General features: G+C 30.1%; 1 protein-coding gene across 3 annotated transcripts in view; it reads right to left on the bottom strand.

Moving 5' to 3' along the window:
• Nucleotides 1-4,655: 4,655 nt before the first annotated feature.
• Nucleotides 4,656-18,210, bottom strand: part of LOC131852058 (angiotensin-converting enzyme-like) — a 176,613-nt gene continuing 163,058 nt past the window's right edge. For all 3 annotated transcript variants that reach the window (XM_059202651.1, XM_059202652.1, XM_059202653.1), the window contains 9 exons: nt 16,476-16,563; nt 11,584-11,724; nt 10,061-10,237; nt 9,214-9,311; nt 7,165-7,453; nt 6,657-6,813; nt 6,263-6,439; nt 6,060-6,173; nt 4,656-5,980 (listed from right to left, as the gene is read on the bottom strand). In XM_059202651.1, coding sequence (XP_059058634.1) covers nt 5,440-5,980; nt 6,060-6,173; nt 6,263-6,439; nt 6,657-6,813; nt 7,165-7,453; nt 9,214-9,311; nt 10,061-10,237; nt 11,584-11,724; nt 16,476-16,563 — 1,782 coding nt within the window. In that variant the 3' untranslated portion in view covers nt 4,656-5,439. The remainder of the gene's footprint in view (nt 5,981-6,059; nt 6,174-6,262; nt 6,440-6,656; nt 6,814-7,164; nt 7,454-9,213; nt 9,312-10,060; nt 10,238-11,583; nt 11,725-16,475; nt 16,564-18,210) is intronic.

An 18,210-nucleotide genomic window follows, 5' to 3' on the forward strand; every position in this document is an offset into this window, starting at 1 on the left:
GTATAACCATATAAACCATATAATATTTAAAACTAAATTATTAAATTCAAATTTGGAACGCCACGCATTTTTGTTGTTTTGTTTTACTTTATATACATTTTTTCACTACTTCTTGAACAGTCCATGACGGTCACTATTAAATTCAGAGTACATTAAATTCTAACCATTTCTTATTTCATTATTATAACAACTTAAACCTAGCAATATTCCTCCAGCAAACAGTAGATAATAGTTATTCTAGTAGGACAGAGAGAGGATATGTCTATAAATAGATAAACATAAAAGTATGTCGAATTATTTTTATTACTTTTTCGTATATTGACGGCCTCGGTGGTCACCGGTTTACTACCGAAGGTTGCGGGTTCGATTCCCCGCACGATGCATACATTTCTATTCATGAGTATGGTTATTTGAATCGGTCTGGGTGTTTTCTATATATGTACATTATGTATGTGTTTACAAAAAATATTTTAGTATTTAGTAAGTTGTCTAATACCCATAACACAGCTCTGCTTACTACCGTGGAACTAGATGGCACTGTATTAATTGTCCAGGATTTTTGTTTATTATTTGTTATTATATATCTTTCATTAATTAAAAAGTACAAATTAACAAAGAGAAATGGAAAAAGAATATTCTCTCTCACGTACTCTCTACATAGAAAATAGACATTCTTGTAGAAAATTAGACTGAGCGAGAATATAATTTATATGCACTACAAAAAAAAAAATTCTATTACATATTATATACATATGTTATTTTTTTATTTTATATATTATATATATTACGTACCTACAAATCATTACAATATTCAAGCATAATATATTTATATCATATAAAACCATAACATATATATTTTTTAATTTGATACATTCTAAAACCGTATATGATATACGCTCTCATAAAGATAAAGTACCAATAAAATGAACTCAAAACCCATAAAGTTAAGACGGAGCGTGCCAGATGTTACATGTTATTAGATTATTTTGATTAATAACCCCTTCCGATGACAAAATTAATATTTACTTAAGTACTGTGTATTTTTAATTAGTAGATACACTAGAAACCCAAACCCTATTCTTTACCAACCACACCAGGAAATTCAACTATTGGGAGACCATTTATTATTAGACTTTCTATCGATCAAGTAACATTTAAAGACAATTTTTTTTTATGATTTTGATAAAAAGTATACTCATATTTTGAGTATTTGTAATTCAAATTTCGAATGTTTTTAATGGCTGTTTACATTTTTTACATTTTGATTTTGTTTTAGAAAACAAGTTTAAAATATTTCGATATTTGTTTACATATATTCAAAGAACGAATATTTTTTCTCGCTTTATAAGTTAAAAAATAATAGCATACGTATCGCTTGGTATTTAATTGAAATCGATTTTTTGTAAATAAAATTGAATCGGCTTTAGAATATTATTTTATTTTCATGATTTCAGAAATAAATCAAGTTTATGTTCTAGAGTTCTAGATGGCAAAGGGACTACTCTTTGCCAGATTTGACTTAGAACTCGTATGTACATATATACGTTGCGTATATTAGAATCTTAGTTGAACAACAAATAAATATTTCTATTAGTGTTTTGAAAGGGAGACTTCCTTTAATAAAACTTTCTGTAAATAGATGCGTCTCATTCACATTGTCATGAACAAGTTTGTGGTTGTTTTTTTAGTCGTTCGCCAACTTTCCTTAACTTAGAGCATCCATCAATTGCTTTCTATATTGATCAGAAAATTTATACTTTTATCGTTCACCGTATAATATCCAACCCACTAAAACTTTGTTGACAAACTTTTTCATTAACTAAATATTGAACAAGGAGTTTTCTCAGTAGCTTTGAACCTACAAGGCATACAGTTTTTATAAATAAATGAACAGCATCATACTTTTAGGTGGAGGAAGTTAAGTCCTTGTACTCCTGTAAGAGGGCTGTACCTTATTTTAGGCTCATTCATATTTCATAAGGCTATTCACATATAAATCAAGTTCGAAAGCCCTTGAGTGTACTATAAATAGCAATCAGGTTTTTCCTAAAATATTAGTATTACAAACCATTATAAGAAAACATGCAAATTGCTTCGATATTTTTTTTATATTATTAGACGTAACAGACACTTTCGTATTTATAATATTAATAATATGGATTAATATACTAACATATTTAAGTCAATTATATAACCCACACCACTTCACAATAGGTAGGTACATACAGAGAAAGGATTCGTTCGACATCACAGCAAGCTGAAATAACAAAGCGTTACAAGGGCACACATGATTTCCTTCATAAAACAACGCCGTAAACAATAAAAATGGGCCACTTTATTATGTTGCCAAGAAATAAATCACGCGAACATAAACATATTAAAAATAGATGACCGCTGAATTGTTTGAGATTATTTTAATAAGTTTTTAATAATTTTCATGAAAAATGCAATTCCGGGTATGCCCTACCCGGAATACTCAGTGTCTTTATTAGACATATTCTACTTAAGGGAGGCATTTAATAAAATTGTCATTTTTAGAAGAAGAGACTTATTAAGTAGTACTTAAGGTAACGCTCGATACCTTAGTGTAAGTATGTCAACGAAATCAACCAAGTTCTTCATAGAAGCACAGAAGCTTCTTTGTATCTTCACAGGGTCGGAGCTACCTCATTGTTCCTAAGTATTGTGTAGTTGAGCAGTCAATTTATGCACTCCAGCATTATCTAAACGGTGGATCAAAGCAGCCGTAGCAAAAAGGATTGTCTGTAGCTCTTGCTGCATCGTGAAATGTGTATTTTACGACCTGTTTTAATACTATTTTTGTTAGCCGTTGATTTATCATTGGATTTTGTTGATTTACCGCAACCATTTTGGATTATTTACAATCAATGGATTGTTACTACCTAAGACTATAATTAAATGTTAAAAAAGGAGGAATATTTTTGACTTTAATAATTTATTATTAAAGTTTAATAATTTATTATTATTATTGTAGTACATGACTAAATAATATAGAGGAAAGATTTCATTTTTTTTATTAACAATTTATTGATAAACTGAAAAATATTGACTTAATTCTTTTTAAATACTTTCGTCGATGGAGTAACTTTCCATATGAAAGTTACTCCATCGGCGAGTAACTTGGGCTGTATTTCGCGCAAACCAGTGTTGTGGTATTAGGTTAGTTTTGTATAATATACATAAAAGCAGAAGAAAAATTTATTAAATCAATACTATAATTAAGTTATACATGTAACTTAAATATCAATACTTTTACTATAGCTATTTCTGTCTAGCATTAAGTCGGAACAATTTTCGGGAATCGTGTCCACAAGTGTTTGCTAATCCTAAATTTTGGTGTAAGGTAATTTATTTATTTATTACTTAATTACAGTAGTAAATAGACGATGGTGAATTCCCTTACTAAGCTCACCAACGAAATTAAACGCGAAGATAAATAACATAACCACACTTCACTACTGAAGTCGCCCGGGACTAATGTGTCATTTTGTTACCAAACAGATGGGGTGGGACCTTTAACAGATTGTTGTTCACAGAATTCCTGACATCTCCACTAATAAACAAATTGGCGCGCTCATTCGGTTATCTCATGCTAATTTGATTTGGAAGTTTTGTGTTCAAGGTCTATTAGACTGGGTCTTGGGAAATGTGTGGTGATATTTGCCATGTAATATAATAATAGAGCACCGTGTCTTAGATAACTACCCTGACGTATATCCACCCAATAGTAGCGACTTAAACTTTGGCGAACACAAAAAACTTTGTATTAATTTATATTATAACTGATTTAGATATTATCTCTCCTGATGGTAACACTGATAACAAACAGGGTTAATCAGAGAGACCGTGGCATATTTCTTAGATTAAATAAAAATATAGCAAAGTGGCCATATCAAGTAATACGTTTACCACGATGTCGATATTTGGTTTCTGTCATCTAGGATTATCACAACGATGACTGTGAGTGATATAATATGACAAATAGTTTCACGATAATTAATTTTCATTTATCATCCCACTTACCTTGTAATGTTATATTCAAAATTCTTTACTAAATGAAGTATTTTTAATATTAGGTCACTTAACTTTTTTATTCAAAATACAATTTCATTCAAGAAGACCAAGTGACATGACTGTTGCTCTATTTAACAAAATTTCAACTCCCATTTAAAATTTTCCGTAAATACAAGCAAAGAGCAATATATCAAATGACAAAAGTATTAAATCAAAATACGTGAGTATAACAAGTCATACATAGTCAACATATCGGACCAGTATTAGGTATTTAAGTATACCATATCAGCACCTGTTCACGATATCACGTATATACGAATACACAGTGCTGTGTGTCAGACATAGACTAAAGATAGCGTACTTAACAGCTTACAGGATAAATCGTTCACTGTGTAAGCTGTTAGTCTTTGAAACAATTCACCTGTATCGATACGAAATACTCTGAAGTAGGTACCTCCGCACTTTCTAAAGAGTTTTAAAATGTTAAACCATTTGCTGAATGCATCTTCACTTGTTTTGGCTAGCAATACGTAATATACATTTATAACCATATATAAATATTGTCAAATATATTTAACGATTGAAACAAATTAATGTTTAAAACATTTATTATTTCTCTTTTATACCTGACACAAGTTTTACTAATTCATGCTTTATAAATGGTAAAACATATAATAAATTTAAATATAACAACATAATTTTATAATTAAAATACGACATCGAATTAAAAATAATCTATATTTGGTTATCGCAATAGATTTGTAATAATTAATAGGATTAAAGGTAAAATAAGAAACATAATTATGATTTATAATTAATTAAACATTAGAGAACTTAGAATAAGAGACACAGAGCGAAGTAGATAGAGATTTTTATAAAATTACATCATATAATTATCTTTACAAAGTTCTTTCTATTAACACATTTATGCATCTTACTTATTAGAAATTGAGACGCTTAAGGCACAGCGAAATTACATCTAACTATAATGTACATATTGTACAATATTACAGACACTGTTGGTAACAATCTTTATAATACTCCTAACTTGCAAATTGTGATATGTACAAAAATATTTAATGAAATCTTTACTATCTAGCATCTGTTTATATCATTAATGAAAGTTATGATGAAATGGAAATCTAAACATTTAGTAACATAAAAAGTAATCGCAATGATAGTGAATCACTTAGAGCACCTCAGTATACCTACAAATAATTTAAAACATGCAAAACAACACAACTTTTTTAACTAATAGAAGATTGTATAGAAATTTAGATAACACTAAATTACGTCTGGACTCCACTCACTTTCTGAAAAATATAACATTGGCACGATTTCACTATAGTTCATTCTTAATAATAGATTATATCGGTTCCTTTTCTAGAACCGATACTCCTCAAATCAAGCATGCGTGTTGTCTCTTCTTTGCCTTTCTAGTTGCTTTCTGTGATTGTGCCGTTTCCTTGCAATTATTGCTATTAATATGACTATTATAGCTAAAACAACTGCAATACCTATCCACCAATAAGTGTTGTAGGATGCCTCTTTTACATCTTTACTTTGGTCCCCAGAATGTACAGGATTCTTAATTTCTAATACACCTACTGTTGATGTTTCTGCACCGAATTTTGCCAACAGATCATCTATACCAGTGTCTATGACATTCTCTAATAAATCTTCATGAGTTTCATCTTTGATGGTGGCTTCAGTTTTTTCACGACTAATTTCAATAATTTCATTTTCTTCGGGTGAAGGTTCTGTAACTGGTTCAATGTAATCATCACTAGATTCTTTAGGCGGATCCAACTGTCTATCTAAGTAATCATCTAACAACCGATAGTAATCTGTAAGTCCTGTAAATTCCAATCCATTTTCACGTGTTGCTAACAACTCACTAATCATTTCCGGCCAAGGTCTTCCAAAGCCTTGCATCATAGTGTTACTGTAAACAATAAATATATTTATGTACTATACACTTTTTTAATAATATTCAATTATAATAAGAAATAGTATTTGTTTACCTAATACGTTCATTATTTTCACTGACATGATTTACTAAATCATGTTCATCAGATATCAGTTCGTCAGCAAACGAGTGGTAGATTTGATACTTTAGAATTAGGCCCATGAATTTTCTGTAAAGCAAAATAAATATTAGTTAAATAATTTGTTGGAGTTAAATTGTATTTTTGAAACTCAATTAAATTTAAATAAGCAAGCTTACCCTATAAATGGTTTGTTAAATAAAATATAAGGGTCTCCTAGTAAATCGATGTCAGATGTTTCCAACAATGAAAACTCTTTGCGAAACTCACTCCAACTACTAGGTATTTTAGAGTACGGAATCAATCCCATCAAAACTTTTAATCTCCACTCATCGGCAGCTAAATAAAAATTTAATCTGAAAATAAATAATTTCTGTAAAAACTCGCTTCTTTTAACACAACATTAGAAAAGTCTATATAATAAATGTAATGGGGTATAAGATAAAATATAAGTGAACATTTTTAATAATTTTGCAAGTACAAACATAGGATATTTCTCCAATCTTATTCATGTTATTTTGTAGCTAAATCATAAAATTACACAACCCCAAGTAGTATATTAGTAACACTTACTTCGGCAGGTCTTGTAAAGCTGTTATAAGTTGCAGAACTAGACGATGATGGTTTGCATTATAGCTGAATACATCTAATGGAAACAGTCCACTCCTGTTTAAAGCATGTGGATTTAGAGCTAGCAATGAAATGAATCCTGGAATTGCCTCGAATGTTGCTGAAATAGATATTAAATTCATTACATACATTTATGACTACCAGGATCAGAGACTTCTAGAGAAGTTAATAACATAGTTATATTAAAAATCGTGAATTGTTATTTTTCTACTTATATACATTCAAAGTTCTTCGAACTTTCATGTAATTTAATACTTATAATAATAACAAGTGAGCAGTTGCAACTCTGCTGCTTTATTAAGGCAAATATTAGTCTAAGTTCATTCAGGTGATACAATCTATAATCACATCAAATTTCACTATATTCCATAATCCGTTTAGACTTGAAAAGATAGCTTTCATTATATAATTTTAATTTTAATAACAGTATATAGATTAATAGAATATTTACCAGAGTAACGGGGGGCTTCTCTAAGAATATAAGTATTATTGCTATGTACTGCAGCTATTTCTTTATATTTCATTTTCATAGCTGCTTCATGAGCGTCAACGTAGTTCACAAGACTAACATCTTTACATGACACGATCCGTACTTTATTAGGTTTGCACCAATCTAACAAAACTGGCGGGCAAGTACTGTTAAATATTGAATCTGTCCATAAATCGGCTTCTAATTCACCTAGTTTTAATTCTTCGATCAAGTTGAATGCTGCTTTGAATGCATTTATACCTCCAAGATCCTGCAGAAAAAAAGATTATATTAATAAACTATTCATCCGTCTCAGCTTCGCACTGGTCCATAAAAATGTGCATCAGAACATGCATACATAAACTTTTATGACTTGTTAAATCACTCGTATCATCTCAAACTCGTAGTTCTGGAACAACCTACAAAGGAAGTTTACTATTCCCAATGTATTTTTCTCGTAGATATAAGCATACAGACAACGACGGGAATTTTGTTTTCTAATAAGTAAAAATAATAAAAAATAGATTGTCTGTAAGAAATATAAATAGACATAATATTTATTGAAATAAACTTAACTAATATAAGCACTTTTGAATAGTCATATTATTTATCCTACAACATCAGATCACTCATTCGGAACGCATACTCATCACAAGAAGAACGAGCAACAAACCTTTATTATTTTATTTTACAGATTTATTTAACCAATGAGCGGGCCATTAGTTAAGTATATTTATACAAAGTTTTCTTTTTGTACTTCTTTTTTCAGTGCGCAATAAAAAGTTATATCATTATGTAATAATAGATGCTATGGGGTAATAATACGATGTTGTCGGTTGAGAGGATGTATGTATATTACAGATGAAAATGAACTGACCAACCGTACAAAAGCTTTTGCACATTTGATAATTAGTGTTTACTTTTATATAGGAACGGTACTACGAACATCTGGTCATAATGATATGCCGGTATTACTCCTCATATTTTATCAGTTTGGTGGACTAAGGTACTCTACATACTCCGTATTCTGTAACTTCATCACTATATCTTACAACACAACCAACACAGTCAGTGAGATATCCACACAGACGACTTTGTATGAAATACCTATATATCTATAAAATTATAGCACACCGCATCCATGTATTAGAAAGAATAACAACAATGTAGTAAAATTATATGTGTATAATATAACAAGACACATATCAAAAATTTATTGACAATTCGGACAAAAAACAGCGGCTAGCCATGTAAGTCCCGTGGGAACCTAAGCCTATTGAGTTTCAATCGCTTACAATTTTATATGGGTCGGTTTTACGGTTGTTTTCTTTTCTGTTGATGCGTGTTTAAGATCCGTATAAAATGTGCAACGAGGTACTTTTATTTGGAAATAAACTATTAACCGTTTGGGTGAAAGTAAATTGTGCTTGATTAAGTATATTTTTATATACTTCTTCTTGACATTTAAAGCAGAATATATTTCCTCATATAGGCCTATTACAGACACTTATGATAAGTGAAATGTACGTAGTTCGATAGAGAGAAGATTCTCTCAGAAGATCGGAGAGAAGATCAGATGATCTCACTCTTTTTAAAAGTGAATGTAAATTATCTTAATATCATCATAAAAATAATACATATCAAAGCTTAGTTTAAATAGAGTTACCACCAGCAAATCCTCTTAAATTAATGTCACTAAACAAATAATTTAATTAGCACTTATAACATGAACTGACCAGACCTACAAGTAGCATCCGTTCACAATTAGGACGGATGAGTCAATCACCATTGAACTCAACCATATTAGAGTATATTCTGTTTATAATGTCGGTTTTACTCTCAACCCTCAACTGATTATTAGCATGTAGAAATGCAGAAAACTAGGGTGTTTTTTGAAGTACAGACCTTGTGCGTATTTCAATAGGTAAGTATGAAACGGACTGAACTGACGGACGGAAGACTGAACTAGTTCAGTTCTTAATTTCTAATGTTAACATTATTGTAAATAGTATACTTTATAATAATAATTACCTTAAGCTGAAGATTTGCTTGAACTTTCTGGTATATTGCTGGATGTTGAGGTAACAGGCTCTCTATAATATTTGACCAGTCATCACCGTTTAAAGATTCTGTAAAGAAACAATAAAAGCCATAGTATTCAAAGACATATGAGAAACGAGGCAAATCCACTGCTTCACTTATAATTTTACTGGAAATACCTTTTTTGTGGGAAAATTAGATTTCTTATTGTGGTAAGTTCTGGAACAACCAAGGAAGTTTAGTATTCCCAATGGCATTGCGCGCCAAATATTTTACGTCTTTGGCAAATCGCCTTACTGTTACTTCTGTGGTTTAACGCCGGTGAATGCGGCTCGTACATAATGTATAATGTTGTCTAAAGTTTTAGGAAGTAATTCTGTATCAAGTAAATTATGGAAATGATCCTATACTTGAGACTTTCTAACTAGCTAGTAGCTACATTAGCAGTTTTATAAATAGTAAAGTCTAATGCTAGTGTCAATAGAAGCAAACAAGTTGAGACAAAACAGATAGGTCTTTAGTATAGAAATAAGTATAATATATAATATTGAATAAAAGGTACTATTTAAACAAAACCAATAATAAAACATCAAGAAAAGAGGACAAGGAAGTCTCTTATTTAAGTAAACAAGACGTTAATCAAAATGTATAATAATAAAAAACAAAATAAAAATATACTATTCTCCGTAAACATTTGTGTGTTCGTCGTAAGTTCATTAAAGAGGCTGCATGCAGCATGGATCACGTATAAATCGTTACAATCGTTACAATTTTTGTATTTACCAGTTGAATATGCAAAGGAAATAAATTTTAATTAAAAAGTTTAAAAAGTACTCACTCAATAAATGAACAGGCAAAGGGTTCCCCACAGCATCAGATCCTTTCAATCTCAGAGAAACGTATTTATGTAGTTTTATATACAGAGGTTTTATGTTATCCCACAATTCTCTCGCCTTCAGTAGAGCACCTTCGTATTCCACAAGAAAGTTCCAATAGTCTTCTACAGACTCGTGTTCTAAAAAAATCCAATTTATGTTATGATATTTTAAAAAACAATAATAGAATTTCATATTTCAGTATTGTAGTAGGTTTAGCACACAGGATGGTCGTGGATTCGATCCCAGCACAAAACAAACATTTGAAGATATAATACATGCACTTGCTTAGTTAATAATAATATTAACTAACTAACTAAGATTAGAATAACTTTAGTCAGTTACCGTAGATATTTTTTCGACAAACATATTCTCAAGGAATCGCCTTCACGCAGCTAAATCCACAATAAATTACTGGCTAGTTCAGCAATAAAAAATTGGGCTATTTATTTGAAGTAATAATTACTCAAAATTACGATGTCATAAAACAAACAATATAAATGAAATTAATTAATATTCATTTCATTTATATCATCATATTTTTCCCATGAAAACGCCGTTAAAAGTTCATTAGCTAAAAGGGTTAGAGTTTACATTTATAATGCCTTATTTTGAAAGATAATTACAAACCCTTTCGATTAAGAGGCTTTGATGAATATTTTGTTTTACTTTTCTTAGAAACTTATTGCTTGGCCGTTGCATTGATAAAGTTTATGAAAACTAAATAATTAATTTTTGAAGAGATTGAATGCAAAGAATTTTATAAATAATATTAATATTGAAACTACAAGACAACGGGCCCCTCCCTTAACTGTTGAAAATAATTTGACACTGTTTTCAACCGTCCGATGAAAGCTTTCTATTCAATGGTATTTTATTGGTCTAGTATTACAATACATATAACTACATAATTTATTTGATGATTTTTGAGAGTCATCATGTGATAAATAAATTTAATTATAAGTAAATTTATAATACACAATATTACAATAACATTAATTAATTGTTTGTAGTAGTTTTTGATTATTTGTAATACTTTATGGTACAGTAAAACACTTCATATGAAAGGATACGACAATCTTAAGTAACATATTGTACAATAGCGGACTTGTACCAGATGAGGGATTTCTTCTAGGCAACTTTTGATGACGGAGAGGAATTGTGGACAGGTGTAAATAGTAGCTTCTACATGAACGTATGTCTGATACCTATCTTTGTTTTCTATCATTTATGCGTAGATCATTTAGTGATAATAATTCGTACGTACATACAATTTCAAATATCATTTAGCTATATCAGGCAAACATAGATTGAGCGTATTAATTAATCCATGATTCGGAAATCAATTATACCTAATATTACATAATCATTAATTAACTCAATGAAAGCTAACAACAGACTCGACATGTTACGTCTGTGAAATGAGGGGTAACTGTATAACTACCTAATTATAATTACTGAATCAATGATAAATAAATATACTTACCGTTTTCCTTAGAAGCATTTCGCAGCAGTGGCAAAATTTGTTCTAAATACTCAGTCATGTCAGGAAGATTTTGCTCCCACGATTTCTTCATAGAAATTAATGTTTCTTCATCCTGCTGCCTGGCCAGGCTGCTCTGCAATTCTGTGGATTAACGACACTTTGAATAAATCTCATATACCAAAAAAAAACATTTTGTCGTCTATTTATTGGTATAAGGTAACTTGAATATACCGTTTCTCATTACGATAAAACTGTCAATTTGTAACTTGCCGCGTGGGACGGTTATAGGGTATAATGGTAGATACCACGTTGTATTATAAAATGTATTTGTGAGAACATTTCTGTAATCTACGATAATAATATGAAGACGAAAGATTTGTATCTTCGTATGTTTATGACGAATAAACGTAAAAATTAACAGACCGATTTTAAAAAATCTTTCTCCATTACAATACTACTTTATAGCTGAATAACATAGGCTATATGTACTACTAGAAAATATTAGGAATACCTACTAAACTTCATTGATGTAACTAAATGTGTAAAAATTAAGCATAAAACCTTTTACATTTTGTATATAATTACATTTTACGTATGAGCTACGTAAATGCGAATCCGGGACGGGTCGCTAGTCTTACAGAGTACAAGGGTATCAATATGCATTGTACCTACTTATAAATATATTATTGATTCTAACATTAAAAATATTTTTAAGTTTCCAAAAGAGCAGAAGTGACATTTCAAAGAGTTTTTTCGACTTTCACAAAAATGCATTTTTTATTTATTTTCAGTTATATATTGCGTAACGTATTAAAGCGTGACCAATTATAATAAAATAGCCAAAGGATCAGTGAGTGAGTGGTAATATACCGCACACCTGATAGGTAGCGGGAATTATAAATAAATAGTTATGATGTGATGATTATTATGTAACATACATAGCACTATATCTATTTACAGTATATCATGTATCATGAACCTATCATGGAATATTTATAGGGTATCGCTTATATTTACATCAAATCAGCCATTAAAATGGTAATGAACTGGATGCCGGGAGTTCACGGCGTCGTCGTCCGTGTGAATAGTAATGAATTTGTGAGAAGGAAATTGAATTCCGTAAATACATTGTTGTGAAGTTCACACTAAACACTAAATATATCTCTAAGATATTAACCTTATCACTTTGTTAAGACCGTCTGAATGTTACTATGGTATTATTTTAAATAGCTATTGAAGACCTAAGTAACCTCTTTACAATATTTCAGTATTCCAGAATATGACTGTTTATATTAGACTGAATATTTCAATTATTACGATTTTATATGCTCTTTGCTTTATTATTATGCTTTTACAAAAAAAATATTTCAGTTATCTAATACCACTTGCTTAGTGTCTAATAGTTAACTATTAGATATCAATGTGTGAACAGGAGAGTGTCATATATTACTACTAGCTGTGCACGCGGTGTCAACCGCGTCAAATTGTGTCGATCTGATGACTATATGTTACCTATACACTATCTTACTGTAAAATTTAATTAAAAGCTATTCAGTAGATTTTGTGTGTAAGAGTAACAAATATCCATCCATCAATCTATCCATCCATACTCACAAACTTTCGCTTTTATAATAAAACGAAATTAAACGATTATGACTCGTCATATCTTCATCAAAACTAAACGGAATTCGAACATTTCTACACAATCAATAAGTTTTACTTCTACTTTCTCTTATGCAAATTTTAATGTACAATAATTATATATTTGATCTTTTATGCGTCAAGTAAATCGTCGAGTTAAAAATAGTTTTTTTAGAAACAGGGGTTCCAACCCCTATATTCATAAATGTAATTCCAAGTCCCACGTAACTTATTATTATATCCTTACAAAAGCTATTTCAGCTAACATGGAAACATCTGCTACACTCATCCATTGAAAAGTTAACCTAAACGACAGTTACCAATACTTTAGCATTTATATTAAAAGTTCTAAAGTTCAGCGGGTTTTTTAATGCTTCCCGTTTACGGATATGGTGTGTTCTGGTTCCCTTTCGTATTCCTCCCTATTGTTCAGTTTTCCGTAATTACAATTAATATACATTACAGAACTAGACTTGCAAATAACCTGCAGTATTTTTTTACTCTAAAGCTGTTGGCCGCAGCTGGCCTTTACAGCTTCACCGGACGATAAGGGGCGAGTGCAGATCGCATTCCAAACCAGCAGGACTTATGGAGCGGCTGAAAGCCAACTCCCGCCTGACAGCATGAAAGTGGTAATATTTACAGATGTAACAAAAAAAAACGATATGATGCGTACTCCTCATTTTGAGAACAGTAGTTGAGGCTCTTTACTCTGTAATTTTACTAACACAATATGTTCTAACATTTATTTCTACAATTTCGTTTTTCTTTATTATTCTATTCTAATGACAATGACGAACTCATATTGGGTTATAGGTAATAAGAATTATTATAAAAGAATTGGACGAATATTACAATTAATAGTTTAATTCTTTAAATTACACTACAGATATATATTCAGGGCATAAAGACATGACAGCTTAGTCTTCCAGAATGGCAATGCATGAGGAATACCACGAGCGTTACATGATATCTACAGTAACTGTGTAAGCCTATACACAGACATGACAGTTAACAAACTACCATATTAAAGAAAATTATAAGATATCTTTTACATTAATTTTGCGTTCTAAATTTGAGATAAAAGCTGAGTATACGAAGATACTAACTTCGAAACACTTCATCATAATCATAGTACCTAATAAGCTAAAGATACCGAGTTTATGTAAACTTTAAGATGAATACCGCAGTGTACAACTTTTAGTTTACTTAATAACAGATTTTGTATTAGATGTCTAAGTTTAGATAATGTAAAGTGTAGGTATTTTTAGGTAAATTTAGGTTTCTTAAACGTTTAATAGAGGTACCTACTATAAAAACATATGTCGTATTACTGCATCCCATAAAACTTTTCAAAACAATATTATACACTGGCCAAATAATGGTCGGTACTAATAGTTGATGTAATGACGTGTATATTAAAATTGTTTAAACCTTTTGGTTATATATTGGATTTACTTTATCATGCTTACGTATGTAATGTATAATGTATAATATAATGTATAAAAAGGTACAATAAAATGGTATACTTCTATATATACATATACATATAAAAACTTTTATAACTTTAAGAGATTGTAGTCCGAACCATCGGAAAGATTACAGACTACTAGTAATATATTCACAGAGAAAAGATTAAAAGCAAATGTCTTTTGTGATATGACCTACAAAAATGTTACTTTTTTATCGTTTATTTTGGATTATAACGAACATACAAAAGGTATGTTTTGCTGAGCTTAGTGCGAAAGAGACTGTTATGCGACGAATTCATAAATTAACTAGGTATATATAACAATAAAATTAAATTTATATTATGATATATAAGAAATTGTAAATTCTTAAAACGAAGTAGAAATATACAGTTATTATTAAATAAGCATCATTATAATCCTTTCATCGAAATGATAACTGAAACAGCAGTTATCAACACCATCTGAATAGCGAGAAAGAAATCTGCAGTATTTTTTCTTCGTAAAAATTACCCTAGCGCAGAATGAGAAATTAACTTTTTACACGACCATTCGTTCCGAGCATGGAGTTATTAAAAAGTTTCGTGTGCTTTATGAAATTTGTAATGACTTAAGAATTTATTCTGTGTAGTATCGTTTGGGTTTGTTTTATCCTCCCGTTTGTTTTCGTATTTTATTAGAACTCTATAAATTTGTTGCATTAGGGTTCAAATTACATTGTTGATCAGCAAAGGTCAGGAAATGTTAATTACGTTCTTTAGCTCATTAACTAGATCGCTGAGCTATAAATTATTCTTTACTTATACAGCCAAAGGAAAAAGCGTATTTTTAGCCTTCAGGCCGTCAAATTTAATGCGAACTTGTTCAAGTGTCATTAATTTGCGGAACGTGATCAAATTATAAATAACGATTTTTTGCTTAATAAATTATTTTTTCGCAGTTTTTTAATAGAAAAAGTTAACCAACTTTATGAAAAACAAAGTGGTAAGTAAAGAAAATGAAAAGTAAGAAAAAATCATGTAAGATTTAAAATACAATTATGCTGATTTTCTATCAGTAAAATTAACCTTGTTTATTTTGGATAATTGGAAAATTTTTGAAAAATAAATACATATTAAGTTGCTTCCTAATTTTCCACTTTCCGAAATAACTTTTACACTTGTTAAAACTTTAACTCTTCTACGTTATTAACTTGCGATAGATTTGTAAGCAAAATTACGATACAATAAAGCCTTACAGGAATGCTTTCAATAAATTCGTACTAAGTAAATTACGTAAAATACTAACGCTTACCAGCGTATATAAACCTACAGATATAAAGACGACCTTATGCCAATTGAGTAAGAGATTTATTTTTATATTACCTAATTATTTTGTTATTTTTTGTCACTCTTATATTTATAGATTTACTTATAACAAAGGTATATACGTGCATGAGTTATCCATTGACATGTATATAAACAAACAGATATACACATATCAGATATATAATATATATGTATAAGAAGAAACAGGGCCGTAAAACAAAAAACTGTATAACTGGCTACGTTTTGTGTTGAATAATGCAATCTGAAAATTAGACCATTTTATAAAATTACTATTAATTGCTACAATACGTTTTTTTTTTTCTTTCCAAACACAAGTACAAACAATGTACAGAAGAGATAGGAAGTACGATGGTAGCTACCCAGATAATAACAATTAATCTTATAAAAATGCAGCTAAGATGTACTTATGTAAATATACAAAACAAGCATATGAATAATATATTTAGACACATACCTCTTAGAGTACAGCTTCTGTTATTTCCGCAATCGTAATCAGTTGCAAAACGTATCCTGTGCAGAGCCGTGTTACCAAATGTCACTAGCTGCAACAAAAGCAATTTATTAAAACCAATCTCAACTTAAACATCGAACGATCCACTACCGTCTTACTACTTGATATTGGTCTCTCCTCATGCCATGATTACTTAGCCTAACACTACGACGCTAGCCGATTTTATCTCGAGATTTCCTTCTTTAGCACTTTATTTGTTCCCCTAGTCGCTTCTTAGGATATCCCTGAGATGAAATGGAGTGGTGATTATTTCCTTACTTTTTCATTGCACGAATCTAAAATAGAAAATCTCAGCGTTCTTAAAATAAAAGTAAATGAAATAGGGTAAAACTATATAGAGCACATCGGATGGACGGACTATCCGTCCATTAACTTATTATGGTCCCTTGATGGTCGCCTTCGAAATTAAGTTTTTCAGAAGAGGATTATACGAGTAGCGAGGATAGAAACAGTCGGATAAAAAATCATAAGATTCCAGGAACCGAAGTTCCGAAAGGTCGAAACCTTTTCTAGTAAATATGCGAGTAGATAACTGACGCAGTCCATTCCGGTGATTAGATATATAAAATGTTTATATATGTACAAATTATAATATTAGATATAGCAAGAACTTAAATATAGGGATAGTAAAAATCTATTGCTATTTTGCAGGTGATTAGTAGCAAAGATAATATGTTTTATGTAATTAAAAATAGTTTAATATCGTGGTTACAATCTTCGTAGCTTATAGGTATATATTTACTACTCCATATAGGCCTCTTCTCTACATATAAATATAGCCAGGAATACCAGGGCAGAGGAATATTATTGATTATACATTTTGTGCATATTAATTGGAAAGCTTGTATGTAGTTATTATTAATCGAAACATTATATTAATTTTATCTGGTAATATTAAATATTCATAATATTTTGCCGTGTAATAAATAACAACCATAACAAAAATATGCTGACATCGGAAGTTTATTTTCCCACACAATATTGGTTACGTAATATTACTATACACTCCAATTTAGCGAAAGCATCGTAGGCTTATAGTTTACCACCCCGGCTAAAGCAGTACTTAAGTTCGAATATAACCACAAAAAATAATAAATAGTTGTTCTAATGATAGTCTTGAATAATCAGCGAAATGTGCCTATATTCATGTCAGTTAATAAATTGTCCTTACATTACAGAATGATTATTAATATCAGTTCAATTCCCGCATTGTGATTTTAGTTGTACTTTCGTAATAAATATCACGGATTACATTTTGCTCTTCAATAACGTAAATTTTTAGATTCGTACAATGATTGCACATGTAGAAAACCGAAGCGAGATACTAGTTTATTTAGGGGTCATTCATAAATTATGCAAATTAATTTGATGATTTTTGACTTCTCCCCTTATCCGTTATATTTTGCTTAATAATTTCATTAAACAGTATAAAATTATTTTAAAAAATTCTTTATTAATTCAATATTTCATTGTAGTAGGTACTAAAGATTTAGTTTTTTTAAGTTTACCTTTTCAAATTTAGGCGACAAGGTCGCCTTTTATTTAGCATATTTTAGTAGTTTTCTTTTGTTATTATTTTCAGTGCACAATAAAGAGTCTTATTATTACTACACTAGATTTTAAAATGTAATATCCTAAAATTTAGGACCTTTTCCATCCCTAGTCACACTTCTCTACC

The sequence above is a fragment of the Achroia grisella genome, unplaced genomic scaffold (assembly GCF_030625045.1).
Source record: "Achroia grisella isolate CSIRO2021 unplaced genomic scaffold, CSIRO_AGI_Agris_v1 utg821, whole genome shotgun sequence".
NCBI classification, from domain to species: domain Eukaryota; kingdom Metazoa; phylum Arthropoda; class Insecta; order Lepidoptera; family Pyralidae; genus Achroia; species Achroia grisella.